This window comes from Sceloporus occidentalis, unplaced genomic scaffold, assembly GCF_023333645.1.
Source record: "Sceloporus occidentalis isolate IW3139 unplaced genomic scaffold, rSceOcc1.0.p SCAF_28, whole genome shotgun sequence".
In the NCBI taxonomy this organism is placed as follows: Eukaryota; Metazoa; Chordata; class Lepidosauria; order Squamata; family Phrynosomatidae; genus Sceloporus; species Sceloporus occidentalis.
The window spans coordinates 10,932,344-10,947,354 of record NW_028317008.1 but is presented as its reverse complement, the minus strand read 5'-3'; the positions used below and the strand labels follow the sequence as shown (position 1 = coordinate 10,947,354).

General features: G+C 39.3%; 1 protein-coding gene across 2 annotated transcripts in view; it reads left to right on the top strand.

Annotated features, from left to right (window-relative positions):
• Positions 1–1,323: 1,323 nt before the first annotated feature.
• The window catches only part of LOC149299804 (early endosome antigen 1-like), a 32,400-nt gene continuing 18,712 nt past the window's right edge, over positions 1,324–15,011 (top strand). Inside the window, exons 1-10 of one of the 2 annotated variants that reach the window (XM_089486132.1) lie at positions 1,324–1,347; positions 7,167–7,253; positions 9,162–9,290; positions 10,558–10,685; positions 10,966–11,020; positions 11,111–11,176; positions 11,487–11,526; positions 12,182–12,295; positions 12,384–12,505; positions 14,023–14,178. In XM_089486132.1, the coding sequence (XP_089342258.1) occupies positions 1,324–1,347; positions 7,167–7,253; positions 9,162–9,290; positions 10,558–10,685; positions 10,966–11,020; positions 11,111–11,176; positions 11,487–11,526; positions 12,182–12,295; positions 12,384–12,505; positions 14,023–14,178 (921 nt within the window). The remainder of the gene's footprint in view (positions 1,348–7,166; positions 7,254–9,161; positions 9,291–10,557; positions 10,686–10,965; positions 11,021–11,110; positions 11,177–11,486; positions 11,527–12,181; positions 12,296–12,383; positions 12,506–14,022; positions 14,179–15,011) is intronic. The other variant, XM_089486134.1, reaches the window with a different exon arrangement.

Below are 15,011 nucleotides of genomic sequence, written 5' to 3'. Positions count from 1 at the left end.
TCACTTACAGCCATCCTGTACCAGCATGTATTGACTGACTTGGCATGATAGGAGTGTGATTGCTAACAGCAATCAGAGTCCCATCATGCCTAGGTTCCAGCATTTACTGGATGGATGTGTAAGTGCTGGAACCTAGGCATGATGGGACTGTGACTACTGTTAGCAATCACACTCCTATCATGCCAAGTCAGCCAGTACATGCTGAAACCTAGCTAGCTGCCCCCCTTGTGTAGTGATGCTGCCAGCAGTATGGGGTCTGCACATCACTTACAGCCACCCTGTACCAGCATGTACTGGCTGACTTGGCATGATAGGAGTGTGATTGCTAACAGCAATCACAGCGAGCACAGTCCCATCATGCCTAGGTACCAGCATTTACTGGTTGCCTAGGCTAACAGCAATCACACTCCTATCATGCCAAGTCATATTGCTAATTTTGTCCAATTGCGTGTTACCTACTTTTATTAAACATGTGAGTTTTTATTAGTATTTTTAAAGGTGGGGGTCATTTTCGGTTTTGGCTAAGTGAACCCTGAATGTTTTGGTCCAGATTTTTCATTTTAGTTCATCCCTAGAATAAATCTAGGGAATCCTGAATTTGTAGTCGCAAAACTTTCAAGGCCCAGAAATCAGTGAGAGGAAGAGTAAAGGTTTTGTGTCATTTTACTTTATTTTAATCTGCATATTTTATTAAAGGCCATATTTTTTGTCACAGTGAAAAATGAGTGCAGCCCGCGCACGTATACAATTCTGATGAAGTGGCCCACTGCAGAAAAAACTTGGACACCCCTGGATTATGCCCTTTGTACATGCGCCCCTTTTTCTTTGATTATGATTCAATATGTAAATTGAATTTGTTGAATTAGTTGAAAAAAAATTGTTGGGTAAAAATCATGTTTTTTTTGGGGGGGTGAGGGCGTGGGGGGGCCCTTAACAGATTCTCGCACCCGGGCCCTGAGGCATCTAGTTACGCCCCTGCTATCTATCTATCTATCTATCTATCTATCATCTAATCTATCCATATCATTTAGAGAGAATCTAGAGACAAAAAATGGCCGCACACTTAATGGGGGTATTTCTTTGGAGGTATGCTAGGTGGCGCAAGAGCACACTAGCTTAGGATTTGACAGAGCGGATGGTTTGGATTGTAAACATTGTCGTTGGTTTGAATGATCGAGAAGAAAAGACATTCTCCGTGCCTATGAGCTCTGCCTATTAACGAAGTACATTACACGGCAGAGGCCTGTACAGTCGCTGCTTTTAACTATTTCATCTACTCGCTGTGTGCACAGAAGGGCTTTCCCGTGAGAGACTGGCACAGCCATGTTTAGGAGGATTTTACAGCTGGTAAGGATATGGGGCTTGGTGACAGCACGTGAATGGCACTTCCTAGTGCTGGTATCGCCTGGCCTTCTCCCTGCATGGGATGTGTCTGTGATTCGCAGCGTTCGCTGTGCACGAAGTGTTTGAATGAGCCGTGCGGCCCACCGTACACTTTGACTTGCAGGACCTACTCTTGTATTAAGAGTTTTTTTTAAGGCCTTTCCCCAGCACTGCGTGCAAAGTGCACGCCCTGTACCCAGACTTTGGTCTGGAGGGCCTAGCCTCTATAGTGTGTGATTAGTCACTTTACTGAGTCATTTCACTGCACTAGTGGCCTGGCTGGTGTACTGTGGGAGTATAGTGTGATCTGCTCGCCTGCTCTCTTTAATTATGTATAAATGTGTTTGATATGCGGTTTACTTGGTATAAGCCTTATGCGATTGCCATTACTACTTACTCCTTGTGATTACCTGGAATGCTGAATGTCTGCAGACTTGTACAGGCATTTTATATACTGCAACAGATGTAGACATCAGAGTCATTGGCTGCTGAAGAAAACAAATGAAATTTGATTTACTGAGTGTACGTGTTGTAGAGAGAAGGTATAGATTGCTTGCATTTGTTATTCGCAGGGCTTCATCATTGTATGCTCTATAGTTCCAGCTGTCAATCGTAACCTCTTCATGACTGCCAACAGGTAGCTTTCCACTTGTTGAACCACATGTCCCATGATTCCTAGTTAACTTGTTTCCAGGGGTTCATGGGAGATGGAATGAAGCCACAGTATAGGGTGTCAGATCTGTTTGTGAACTCTCACCTTGCTCGTTATTATTAATATTACCATTGTTTATGAAGCGCCAACTTTGAATGGTATGACACTAAACTGATACATTAGGTAAACAGGACCCTGCTCTCCATCTTACACTCTTGTTTCTCCTTTGTTTCCATTGCGTCTGAAGTTAAATAGTTACATAGATAGGTTTAGGGTGTTAAAGGACTTATAGGATCTGTTGGATCTTGTAAATGTTTTACTTCTGAAAAGCATGCTTCATTGGGTCTAATTGCTTCTTCTTTACGCTTAGCGGTTTACAGAATTAATAAGATTCAGTCGCTGTCCAAATTATTTACCACTAATTCTAAAGGTTATTTCTTTGAAAGGAAGATTGGATTCAAGAGCCGTGATTGCATTCATTCATCCGTTGAATTTAGGGAAATAAGCAGAAAGTCTTGGTGTTTCTTGCGACTTAAAAGATATTTGGATGTCCTAGGCTTGTCTCTCTTCTCGACACTGTGTGTAGTAGAACTGAGTTAATATTGTATATAGAAACAGACACAATGTGGCCCTATAAATGGACAGTAAGTTGAACATACACTATCTTTATGTAACTTTTGGAAGTACCTCTGTGTAATTAAGGGACAGACTTCAGATATGGCATGTTAGAGGAAATGACTTCCATTAATTAATGAACTGACTCACTCTTCACTCATCTGCCAATTTAACATTATAAAATATTTCTTATGCTCCTTTTAGTAATAAATGTAGAGATTTTAATCATCGCTCAACCTAAAGTAATGCCTTTGATTGGGTAATGAAACTGGGCAGTTTCAGCCTCACTGCCTAATACTAATCTGTGCGGGTGTGGAGATTTTGTTATTCATAGTAATCTATTAAAGACAAGCATTAGATACAAATTCTTAATTGCCACATATTTTAAAGTAGTCATGTTCAAATGGGCCAAAAACAATTCTGACAAATCTCTGTTTGTTGTTATTCAACTAATTACGTTCCCTGCCCATTCAGTTCGGGAGAAAAATGTTGCTGGCGGTGGTGGGTGTGCGTGCATTTTTAATTCAGGAGCGAAATTCATTGCCCAGTGTCCACATTCACTCTCTCACCGACCACTTCTGCATCTACTTGATCTTTATCTTCTTTCATCTTATCTCCTTTTATCTTTTACCTTTTATCTTCGTCCGCATCTCTGCATACAAGGGAGAGAACTAAACCGAAAGCACCACCATTTGGCCTTAAGGTGAACATCCTCCCAAATCACGGTGCTTTAACTGACGTCCTCTCCCTTGATCCTTTCGCAAGAGAAAGCGCTGCAATTTGGGCATACGTTTACCATAAGGCAAAATGGTGGTACTTCCGGTGACATCCTCTCCTCCGATTACAGGATTCTTGAAATAAAGCTGATTTTTTTCATTTTTGAAGGCACATGATAATAGCCCTGAAACATATCTTGACCTGAAATGTTGTGCATATTAGATTTTCAGTCATAATAATGACATTCTAGTGTTTTTATGCTTGCTTGCCTTAGGTGTAATTCATAGCTGTGTTAAAAATTGGGCATGTAAACTGCTTAATGTCTTCAACACAGTTTTACCTAAGGTTAGACAAGGCTGGACAAAATTTAGGAGACATCTAAAAGTTATCTTGCAATTCTTTATTTTTTATTATCTTTTATTTATATAGCGCCAACAATCTACGCAGTGCTTAATACAATACATATATTCAAGGGGGATGACAAGACGAGAATTGACGGACTAAGACAAACCAATACATTAGGTGGAGAGAGCCCTGCTCGCAAGTTTACAATCTTGAGGGATTAGCTTAATATTTATATATATATTTATATTAATAAAATGTTTTTACACTACTTTTTTCATATTGATCTACGAATGTACAAATAATAAAAATCTGTTTCAAATGAGATTTGCATAATATTGTAAAACAGATAAAAACTTAGCTAGGGAAATTTGAGAATAGAGGCGAAAAACCCCATTATAGCAATGAGGACTAAAGTGGAAGGGCCAAGGGACATAGTTGGGTTAGCGTTCTGAAAAACAGCACAACCAGGGGTCCCAGATATAGTGAAAAATAAGTAGGATGTCTGATTGGTCTATCCAATTTATTTACACCATTGGAGTTTATTTCCACTACCCGTTGGGAGATTGGGAACTATCCTTGATGCTGAGTTTATGGCAGGGTCCCAATGATGTAATTGCAGATGGTCTCAGAAATTGGCTAATTTGCCAAACCAGAACTGGAAGTGATCATCACCACCAATCTTCATGCAGAAGGTGACTTCTTCATGTCAAAAACAGAAAAGTGCAACATGTATATCCACCTACTCAGGGGCGGGCTGGGCCGGGGGGCAGGGGGGCAATTGCCCCCCAGGCCGCCCTAAATCCGGGCCGGTGGGCCGGACGGACGACCGGCAGACGAGCATTCAATGCGGTGCGGGCGCAAAGTTAAAAACTAAGCGGCCGCGAGCAGGATTGAATGCGGCCGTCATGCGTACCTGGCGGGCGGGGGAGGGGGGCGGTCCGCCTCGGCTGCCGCTCATCTGAGGGGTGCCACCATGCCGGCACGCCTTCAGAAACGATGCGCGCGGCAACTGTGGCTGTGCGCCGGGACTTGATGTGAAATCCCGGCGCACAACACTGAAGCCACGCCCACCGTCTTCCGCGCTCAGTACACCGGAAGGACAGGAAGAAGAAGAAGTAGAAGAAGAAGAAGAAGAAGAGGAGGAGGAGGAAAAGTGAGAGTGAAAGAAGAAAAGGTAGGAGAGAGTGGATTAGTAAGTGTGTGAGAGTGATGGGTGTTATGCTGAATATAAGTGTGTGAGAGTGATGGGTGTTATGCTGAATATAAGTGTGTGAGAGTGATGGGTGTTATGCTGAATGTAAGTGTGTGAGAGTGATGGGTGTTATGCTGAATGTAAGTGTGTGAGAGTGATGGGTGTTATGCTGAATGTTTGTGAATGAGGGTTCCAGATAGCATGGATGTGTACGTGTTGGGGGATAGCTTGGCATAGGGAGTCCGTAATCACATTCCTTTCATGCCCAGATTCCAGCATGTAGTGGCTGCCTAGGCATGATAGGAGTGTGATTGCTGTTATAAATTATTTTTTGGTCCAACTTCGGTGTGTTAACACTTTTATTGGACAGAATAATTCAATGACAGTATTAATATATATATATATATATATATATATATATATATATATATATATATATATATATAATTGCAAACAGCAATCACACTCCTATCATGCTAAGTCAGCCAGCACATGCTAGAACCTGGGCATGATAGGATTGTGATTGTTGTTATATATGTGTGTATATATATATATATATATATATGTTAATATTGTTGTTGATTTTTTTGTCTAATTTTGGTGTTACTTTTAATAAAGTATTTTAAAGGGTTTTTTTTCAGTTTTGGCCAAGTGAATGCTGAATTTTTAGTTTTAGTCCAGAATTTTCATTTCGGTGCATCCCTACTATATACTATGCCAGTCACTAAAGTGGTAAGCCTACACCACATCAATGTTTGGCTTAGTATATAGTGATAGGGGTTGTCAGTGTCTGGCTCAATGTATAGGCACACATTGACAGTGGTACCGCGTAATCCCTAAGCATATAATGATAACAAATATGCTGTACCCCTGTCAATGTTTGCCTAACCATAGAAACTATGCAGTTTTAAAGTGTGTGTGGGGGGGTGCCACATACAGGGTCTGCCACAGGTGCCAAATACTCTAGGTACGCCCCTGCATCATGCGGCTGTCAGACCCAACGGCCATGCCTCAGCTCCTCTTCCCACGTCTTAAAAGGGGTGGGATGAAGAGCTGAGGCATGCGGTGCGTGCACACCGGCCACTTTAATTTCATTAGGCGCTGGTGGTGTGACTGCCGCACGACGGCCGCTTTCAATGTCGCTCGCAGCCGCTTTGATGGTGCAATGGGCCAGTTGACTAGACTTGCCCCCCAGGCCTTAGGCTGCCAGCCCTCCCCTGCACCTACTCTGTTGCATTTAAACATTCTGTAACCCAGTGTATTGTTCCTTGTAGCATTATATGCTCATATCCCTCTCATTTTGCTGGAGGTCATGTGAGACAAATGCTTGCATTGATAGATTGTTGCCATAGAAATGTAAAAAGCTTCTTGAAAGTTTGAGTTGTGTTTTTTTGCACAGACTCCTCCTGTCCATTGTACCTTTAATATCGGAGTTAGACATTCAGACTTTGCCTCATTTGCCTTTACTGAAGGCAGGGATCTCCGGTATGTGCTTTCTTGCACATGCTCAGGATCACTTCCATTGAAGTCAATACAAGCTGAGCTACATTGTTGGGAGTTGAGGCAGCCATCACATGTATGTTGTGAAAACATAAGCTTTCAGATAGCATACATTTGACAGTGGAGGGGTTTAACAAGACAGATGCCTCTTTTTAACTCCAGTAGCTAAAGAATGCACATCAAATTTTCTGGTGTCCATGCAAAATACACTCCAGTATAGAGAAAATGTGAATGCTCCCTTAATTGTTGCAGAAGCTCTACATGTGGCCTGAAAACAAATAGAATGTTCCTGCTGATTTCGCCAGAAGTAACACTTTTCACCAAAATAGCTCTTTACCAAGTGGTTTTGCCATTTTAAGGGTTCATAAGGTATTGTACTAGTCTGTTGGGTTCCTCACTGGTTATGTTAGATCTGTGTTTCTGTTGGACAGCTGGATTTTTTTTAAAGTAGAAAGCTAGTAAGGGACTCTCTTCCCTGCGTTGTTGTGACATAGGAATTTTGCATTTAAGGGCTAACCAACTGACCTACCTACCAGTCAGTCTATTACCTCTCCTGCCAGAGACCTACAGTACATAGATTTATTAGATGACATTATTGTTTGAATGAATATAGGCTACCCAGAGTATAAATTGCAGTATATCTTGATTAACTGTGTAGAGTCAGTGCACAATGTTTTTCTTTAGGAATCTCGCAGTGGTGATTTCATTGCAAAATTGGTAAATGCTTTAGACATTTCTGACATACATTTTTCTTTGTTCCAGACTCCAGGGAGAGTCGGCTCTCAGAATTCAGAATCAGAATCTTCTGCAACCCCGGGGAACGCTGTCAACAATGAAAGCTCTTCAGAGGTAATTGAGGGTTTATGACGCTAATTTTAATAAAGTGTTATATATTTTAACTTTTTATATGAACAGGTAGGAGTAGACACTAGTTTCATTTTAGATTGACTTTCATTGCCTACCATGTCTTCTCCCATACCTCATAATAAATATACCCTTTTAATAAAATGACCATAAAGTAGGGTATTGTAATTCCCCATTGACCATGCGGTCTACTTTTATTGCTTGTCAGTTATGGTAGCCATTATTACCACGCAACTAAAATCCCATCATTCTAGGTGCAATCTTTAGTATGAAATAAGTAATCTTAAAGCCATATCCATTACACTTGTCAAACCAGATCAAAGCAAGCCTCCAGGCAGCCAGTTGAAATGAAAGTAATTCAAGAAATCAAGCTAAACTAACCTTTAAAATGTGTCAAGAGCACCTTAATCTCATTCATGAACAAGATAACCTTTACAGGCATATTTAAAACCCTACACACGTTTTGCATACGTACGAGTGGTAATTAAATATGTAAAAAATAAATAATTTTAAATGATATATACTACATAAACTACGCTATTATGTATGGTTCCCATTGAGTTACTTGTGTGCAAATCTCTACATTAGATATAATTGCACCATTTGTATTGGTCGTTGTCTAGATTCTACTATAAGAATTTTAATTTAGACGGGTCATTGAATCAAAAAGCATATGTTATTAACCTCCATTTAAACCACTAAGATGGGTCACTAAAAGTATAATAAAGTTTTTTTCCATTCTTTTACAGCATAGAACAGTTGGACACTTTAAAATAGTCATAATTATGTATGTAATATGTGCACATTTTAACATATGTTTTTAATATTAGAGATTCAGCTCATCGTTTCTGGAGGCAGTCTTCCACATCCTTTGGATAACATGCAGAATGCTAGTTAATATTGCATTGGTTTGACCTACCACAGTGATATTATTTTAAACTTGGTATCTTCTGATGCGTAGTTTTTGTGTCTTATGCAGTGTTGCATGTATTGGTTCTGAGAGTTTGAGAGATTAACTGGTATGGGACTTTGGATCATAGCTTTGGATGCCACATCTTTTGTAATTCACAGTTAGTAGGGGACTGGCTTCTTAATAGACTTGTGCACATAGGCCAAAACCGACAAATTCGTCTTTTCTTTTGTTCGATTTCAGAAACGAAATTTGTTGTCACTCACCCTCATTCACACTCTCACTTTCTCTCATTCACTGAGTGTCTCCCCACCGTCTCCATCTGCTGTCCCTGGCTCCTTTTTTAATAGGCCAGAATAATGCAGACCGATTTGCAGAGAAAGAAAAGTGTTTCTGCACTTCTTTCTCCTTAAATCTGTCTGCATTATTCTGGCCTCTTGAAGTACTTCCACAAATGGGACAGAGCCACTGGGATAACCTTTCCCCCATCTTAATAGGGTAGGTAGTGTGTGTGTAAAGGCTCTGCCCCTTTGCGGAAGCGCTTCGGGAGGCCAGGTTAACAGAGCGGATAGTGAGGAGAAGCGGACCCAAGACAGAAGATCACTCCAGTGCAATCAAAAGTTGAGAGCTCTCTGTTTTTTTTTTTCCGTTTGTTGCGTTGGTGGCCCTCCTCGTTATCGGACAGTCTTTAAAATTTGTACGAATCCTTATGCACAACTTTGTGTGTTGTACTTCTTAAACAAGACACACATAAATTACCAAGCTTCAAAGCTTACCATAAATATAACCTGGTCAGCCCACCCCCTTAATTCAGAGTCATTCCATAAAACATGACTTGGTGTGTTGCTGAGAACACTGCTTATGATTGTATTGGAAGAACTGGTTTGTGGACCTTGAATATCAGATACGTTGTGTTCATGTGCATTGTTTAAAATGTGGTCAAGTAGATACTTGTACATTCTTTAAAGGTTGTTATTTCACAGGGATTCATCTGTCCAGTTTGCATGAAAATGTTTGTCACTTCCATTGAGCTGGCTGAACATTACCAGACTGAGCATGTGGAATCAGCAGCAAGGGGAGAGCAGACACCCAGTGGCCCCCATGCTGTAACAGTGGGTCCTTGTTCCAATTATATGAAATGGGGTTGTGTTCTTGCTTTGGGGCTTTTGTGTATCCCTTTATAACTCAGCTTTTATGAACACGCTACGTCTCATGAAAGAGAGAATTTCATTTCCTCTGTGGCTTTTGCCTACGATAATGAGCAAATTCTTCTTGGCTTAATGGAGTATGGCAACTCATCTTTGCATGGCTGTCTTCTGGTGACGTGTATAGTAATTTCTGCTTAATATATTGGGATCGCAACCATTGTTGTACCAACACCTTATCTGTCGAGTTTTGGCATTTTGGGGTGTGTGTGGTATATCAGCTGTAGAGTTCCCAGAGTCTCTGCTGCCTCATAGTGTCCAAAACCTGAGGATGTTGGTCTTAATAATACTAAGTTGATGGTGGAACACAGTAGATGTTAAGAGTTTTTTGGGTAGTATTTTTTATGCGTACATTGTAATATGTGTATATGATGTCATGTGAGGTTCTGATCTTCAACCATTTTCCCAAATGCACCATACCTGGATAAAAGTTCTAGAAGAAACCGTTGACACCTTATTTAGTTTATTCTATTATCTTAACATTCTCTGTAGGTTTTTTTTTATATTCATAAATCCCACCGTTTGTCCCCTGGCACCAATCCCTGGAATATTACTAAGTAGTTTTTAGTTATAAGCAGTGCAGTTTGGTTTCCAGGATTCGAATGCAGTATCATAGCAATAATGTGTTTTACATGCATTCATTCTGTGAATAATTGACTTTCAGGACCATTTAAATCCTTCCAATTTGATGTCCAGCCATGCTTCATGTGAGCTGATTGCTTGGTTTATCAGTTATCCTGAGCTATTTGCTTTACATGAAAGTGGATAGTTAATTATTATGCACTCAGCACAGCTATGTTTATGCGAACTGGAGCAAATTTCCTGGCAGGGATAGTTATCTCGAACCCAAAGAGTGTTTTAAGTGTTCATTGGATACTGGTTAATTTCTTGTGATCAATGCCCAAATCTAGTAAGGAATGCATAAATCCTTAATAAATATATATATGTGTATATATATAAATAATTTGGTTTTACAGTTTTAAGATTTATTCACTCAGCACGTATAGTACACCTTAGATAATCATGTTGTTTAAACACAAGATGCCAGTTCACATAAAAATATAATGAGCAGGGGATGTTGAATTTCCATTTGCAGTGATGAGAAGATATATTTTTTGCATTCCTAGAAAAAAGCACTGCACGCTAAACGCTAAACTGATTCTTATCATTGTAGGGCTTTATCTGTCCACTGTGTATGAAATCCCATGCAACTGCTGAAGAACTCTTTATGCACTATGAAGCTTCCCATGAGCCAAGCAATGACCCTGCACATGGAGGAGAAGACCATTTGTCTCCTAAAAGGTAAGAGGAACCTACGCACCAGAAGCCGCATTTTGCTGTCTGTATGCTACATACCATGGTTTATTAAATTGTGACTTGTGCATCTCTCAAGTATAATCTTTTAATTATATGCTTAACACCACCATATGGACATTGCATGTTCATGGACAAGGCTCTTTTGTTTGTGGATTATGTGAAAAATCTTTATCCTGGGACCTCAAAACCTAGGGACAAAATCCACTGAAAGGGTTTGTCTTGCTGTATAATTTGAAATATTGTTGCTTTGTACTTTGAAATTCAGGGAAGAAGTGCTTTTGCTTCGGCAGGAAAATCAAGACCTACAAGCATCACTTAAGGTTCGAACACTTTAGCTTTTTATTGTCTCCACACTGTGCAGTTGTAAAAAAAAACAAACAAAAAAAAAGAAATCCCTTCTTTCTTCATAGGAAGAAAAATGGTATGCAGAAGAGTTGAAGAAAGAATTAGAAAGTGTTCAAGAGCAACTGAAGCAAGTAATTCCTTTAAATTTTTTGAAATGGCTTTATAGGAAGAAAAAAATACAGATAATACGAAGCACCGGATTAGAAAATTTAGAAAATGTATACAAGAAATATTTAATAAAAAAGAAAATGCTTTCATAGCAATTTATGATATTAGCATAAATATTCCAGATTTCCATCTTCAGGTTTGTGCTACTCAATGGTTCAGTAAAAATATAAATTAATAATAATAATAATAACAATAATAAAAAAGTTTTTTATTCTGTCCCAAAAATACGGGCCATATTTTATTTTAAACTGGTTTCCATTATTTATTTTCTAGGGCTCCACGCCAGATGGCATAAACACTATCGCAGCATCAGGTAATTACTATTGTGTGCCAGTCTTTGTACCAACATGAGGTCCAATGGAAGTATTACTTATTTCCTGAAAATAAAAATCACATACTTGAAAAAGTCTTGATTTTCCTGGATCATAGTCTGCTTTTTTGACCTTTTTCCAATGACTCTGCCATGTGAGACCCCCCCTCCAATGCATACACTTCGCACAATTATTTTGATCATTTCTGTGCAGAATGGTCTGAATTTCCTTTCTTCAAACTTCTTTTAGCAAAAAATGTGTATTTTAGGAATTTTTTGCTTTTATTGCTGCCCAGAATATTATACAAAACTGCTGTATGCCCCTTGTTGGGGGATATTCAAATATTGAAGTTGGCATCAGGAATAAAATGGAAGCAGATGTCCCATTGTACAGCACTACGGAAATATATGGCGCTATATAAAACAATAAATAATAATAATAATGTTTGATATTTTACTTAGTGGCAAATAGTCATTGTAAATAAAAATGCTTACATTTCTGATACAATATTTGCATATATATATATATATATATATATATATATATATATATATATTAGTAACTGGTTACAATATTATTATTTTTAGAATTTATTATGAATAAAAATTCCTCTCACGTTAATACAATTGTTGACTCTATTATGCCCTCATTCCTTAGAACTTCAGTCTTTGGAGCATCAACTAGAAGAGGCACGGACAGAAATGTTTAATATTAAGCAAATGAAGGACTTATTTGAGCAGAAAGCAGCACAGCTTGCTACAGAAGTTGTTGGTTAGTGTTGTGTTCATACAGTTAATCTTTTTTGATATGAGATTATTTATTAATTATTCAATCTTAACCTGTTTGTTACCAAAACCAGAGTTAAAGGCTGCACATGATGAAGAAAAAGGTCATCTGGCAGCTGCAGAAGAAAGAGTAAAGCAATTAGACCGAGAACTTGATTCAAAGGCAAATTTAATTGAAGACTTAAAGAATGAGCTTGTAAGTAAACAGTTTCTACCTATTATCCGACTCGTGTCTCTCTTCAAACGTTTACAACTTCTATTCTTCTCTTAGGGGCACAACTGTAATTCAGATTCAGAGTATCACCTTCCCTTTACAAATCACATATTTTTTTCAATTTTTACTGCCACTTCAAATTTAGATTTTTATGTTTTTGTTGAAAAAAGAAAGATAAAGTTCCTGTGCTTTGCAGAGTATATGAAACACTCGACATGGCAATAAGCTCATTCCTTTTGCTCATGCCGGAGCGCCTAACAGACATCTGAGCCATTGGTGGTGCTGTGAATTTAAGGAGGGAAACATATATGCACCGACTCATGGCGTTCTTGGGGAAGCATATATGCACCGACTCATGGCGTTCTTGGGGAAGCATATATGCACTGACTCATGGCATTCTTGGGGAAGCATATATGCACCGACTCATGGAGTTCTTGGGGAAGCATATATGCACCGACTCATGGCGTTCTTGGGGGAGCATATATGCACTGACTCATGGCGTTCTTGGGGAAGCATATATGCACTGACTCATGGCGTTCTTGGGGAAGCATATATGCACTGACTCATGGCATTCTTGGGGAAGCATATATGCACTGACTCATGGCGTTCTTGGGGAAGCATATATGCACCGACTCATGGCGTTCTTGGGGAAGCAAGAACGTTACCTATCAAGAACGCACTGACTCATGGCGTTCTTGATAGGTAAGCTGTAAAGAAGCTTGCCATCAGTGATAAACTGAGCGGTGTTTCTGAAATACGATACTAAGATCTCCCGAGAGCTGTGAAGTGAACATATTATCCTTCATCAATCATTAAAAAGCACACAGTGTAAATAAAGGTAAGACAGCAACAAGTCTAGAGAAAACTAAAACCCATACTTCACTGGATGCTAACTAGTTTGTTCTAACTAAAGCTGGTTAGTTTCATAAATAAATAAATGAGCTAAGTAAAATAAACATTTCTATCTTAAACCTTATTCCTTTATAATGCCCCATAATCTGAAGCACTGTGCATAAAACAAAAAACGTAAACCAGAGGAAGGTAGAACCGTGATGGCCTCCTGCAGGTTGAGTGTTCTCAGTGAGCAAACTTTACTTTGTGAGTCTGTTTACCTCTGCTACCGGCTTTCATATTACATAATCTGGCATTTCGGTTTGTGATTGCTGGTCCATTTGTCCTTTGCATCAATAGTGTCCAGTCATAGCTGGTGTGCCAGTATATAACTATACTTTATGCTAGACCTCTGAACTGCTATTATTAATTTAGGATATTAGATGGAGACACTTTTCTAGACAGCCCCGCAACATGTCACTGACTAGAAGCATGCTGAGAGACAGTCTTCAGGCATCAATCCAGACAACACCTTATTTTGAACATGGTGACACAAACCACCGTTCATTCTCGCCTCCTTCCCTCTCTTTCTCCACACTCTCTCCCTCTCTTGTTGTTCTTTGAAGCATTCTAGCCTTATGTATAGTTATAGTCTTTCTGACTCACAGCTCCAACGACCCGGAATTGAAGATGTTGCTGTGCTGAAGAAAGAGCTTGTTCAGGTTCAGACGCTGATGGACAAAACCTCTCAGGAGCGCGAACAAGAATCCGAGAAGCTGAAAGATGAGTGTAGACAGCTGCAGATGCAGAACTCTAATGCCGAGGTAAGTCATCTCAGCTAGGACTCTGATCATATGGTAATGAGAAATAACTGTTTTACAGATTTTACAGTTCTTATTATTTGTGCAGTACAGTTGTTTATGTTGATGGTGTGTTACTATTCCTGTACACAAACTGGGGTTACATTGAATGTTACTTTTAAAGAGCTACTGTCACTTTCCAGGGTGGTATAGGCAAAGCATCCATACCTGGAGAACAATGTACATGACAACGCTTGTAGAAGTCATTAGTGCCGAAGGGACATTTACTGAAATAAACATTTCTGCCTATTGCCTGATTCCAAATGACCCATAATCCATAGCAGACAGATAATTCTTTCCACACATGATCTAATTGCGTAAAAATATAACACAGAAACATTTTCGCTTTCTATGGCAACAATTTTTCTGGCCTGTTTTTGTGTCATTATACGCATAAGGCAAAATTTTGCTTTATTTAAAGAATGTTTTATGTTAAAGGTTTAGGTATTCAACAGTAAAAATAAATGTTTCTAATGTTGCATAATAAGTAAAAAAAACCAAACAACTAATTTTCTGTGGCATTGTATGTGAATGCTGCCATGTTGCTGCATCTTATTCAAGACTGAAAAGATGCCCCAAGATAGTTGATATGAGAGGTACATCTTATTTGATTATATATTTTATAGATCTGTCTGTCTGTAGCTCTAGCTGAGACGGCGCAGTCTGTTAACACAATGAAGTTGTAAAGTCTCAAAAGGGATTCCAATGCAGCTTCCACTGAGGAGTCCTGGGAAATGGAGACAATTGTATGAAAAACACCCTTACAATGCATTTGGTGGCTATCCGAGCAGGAATAT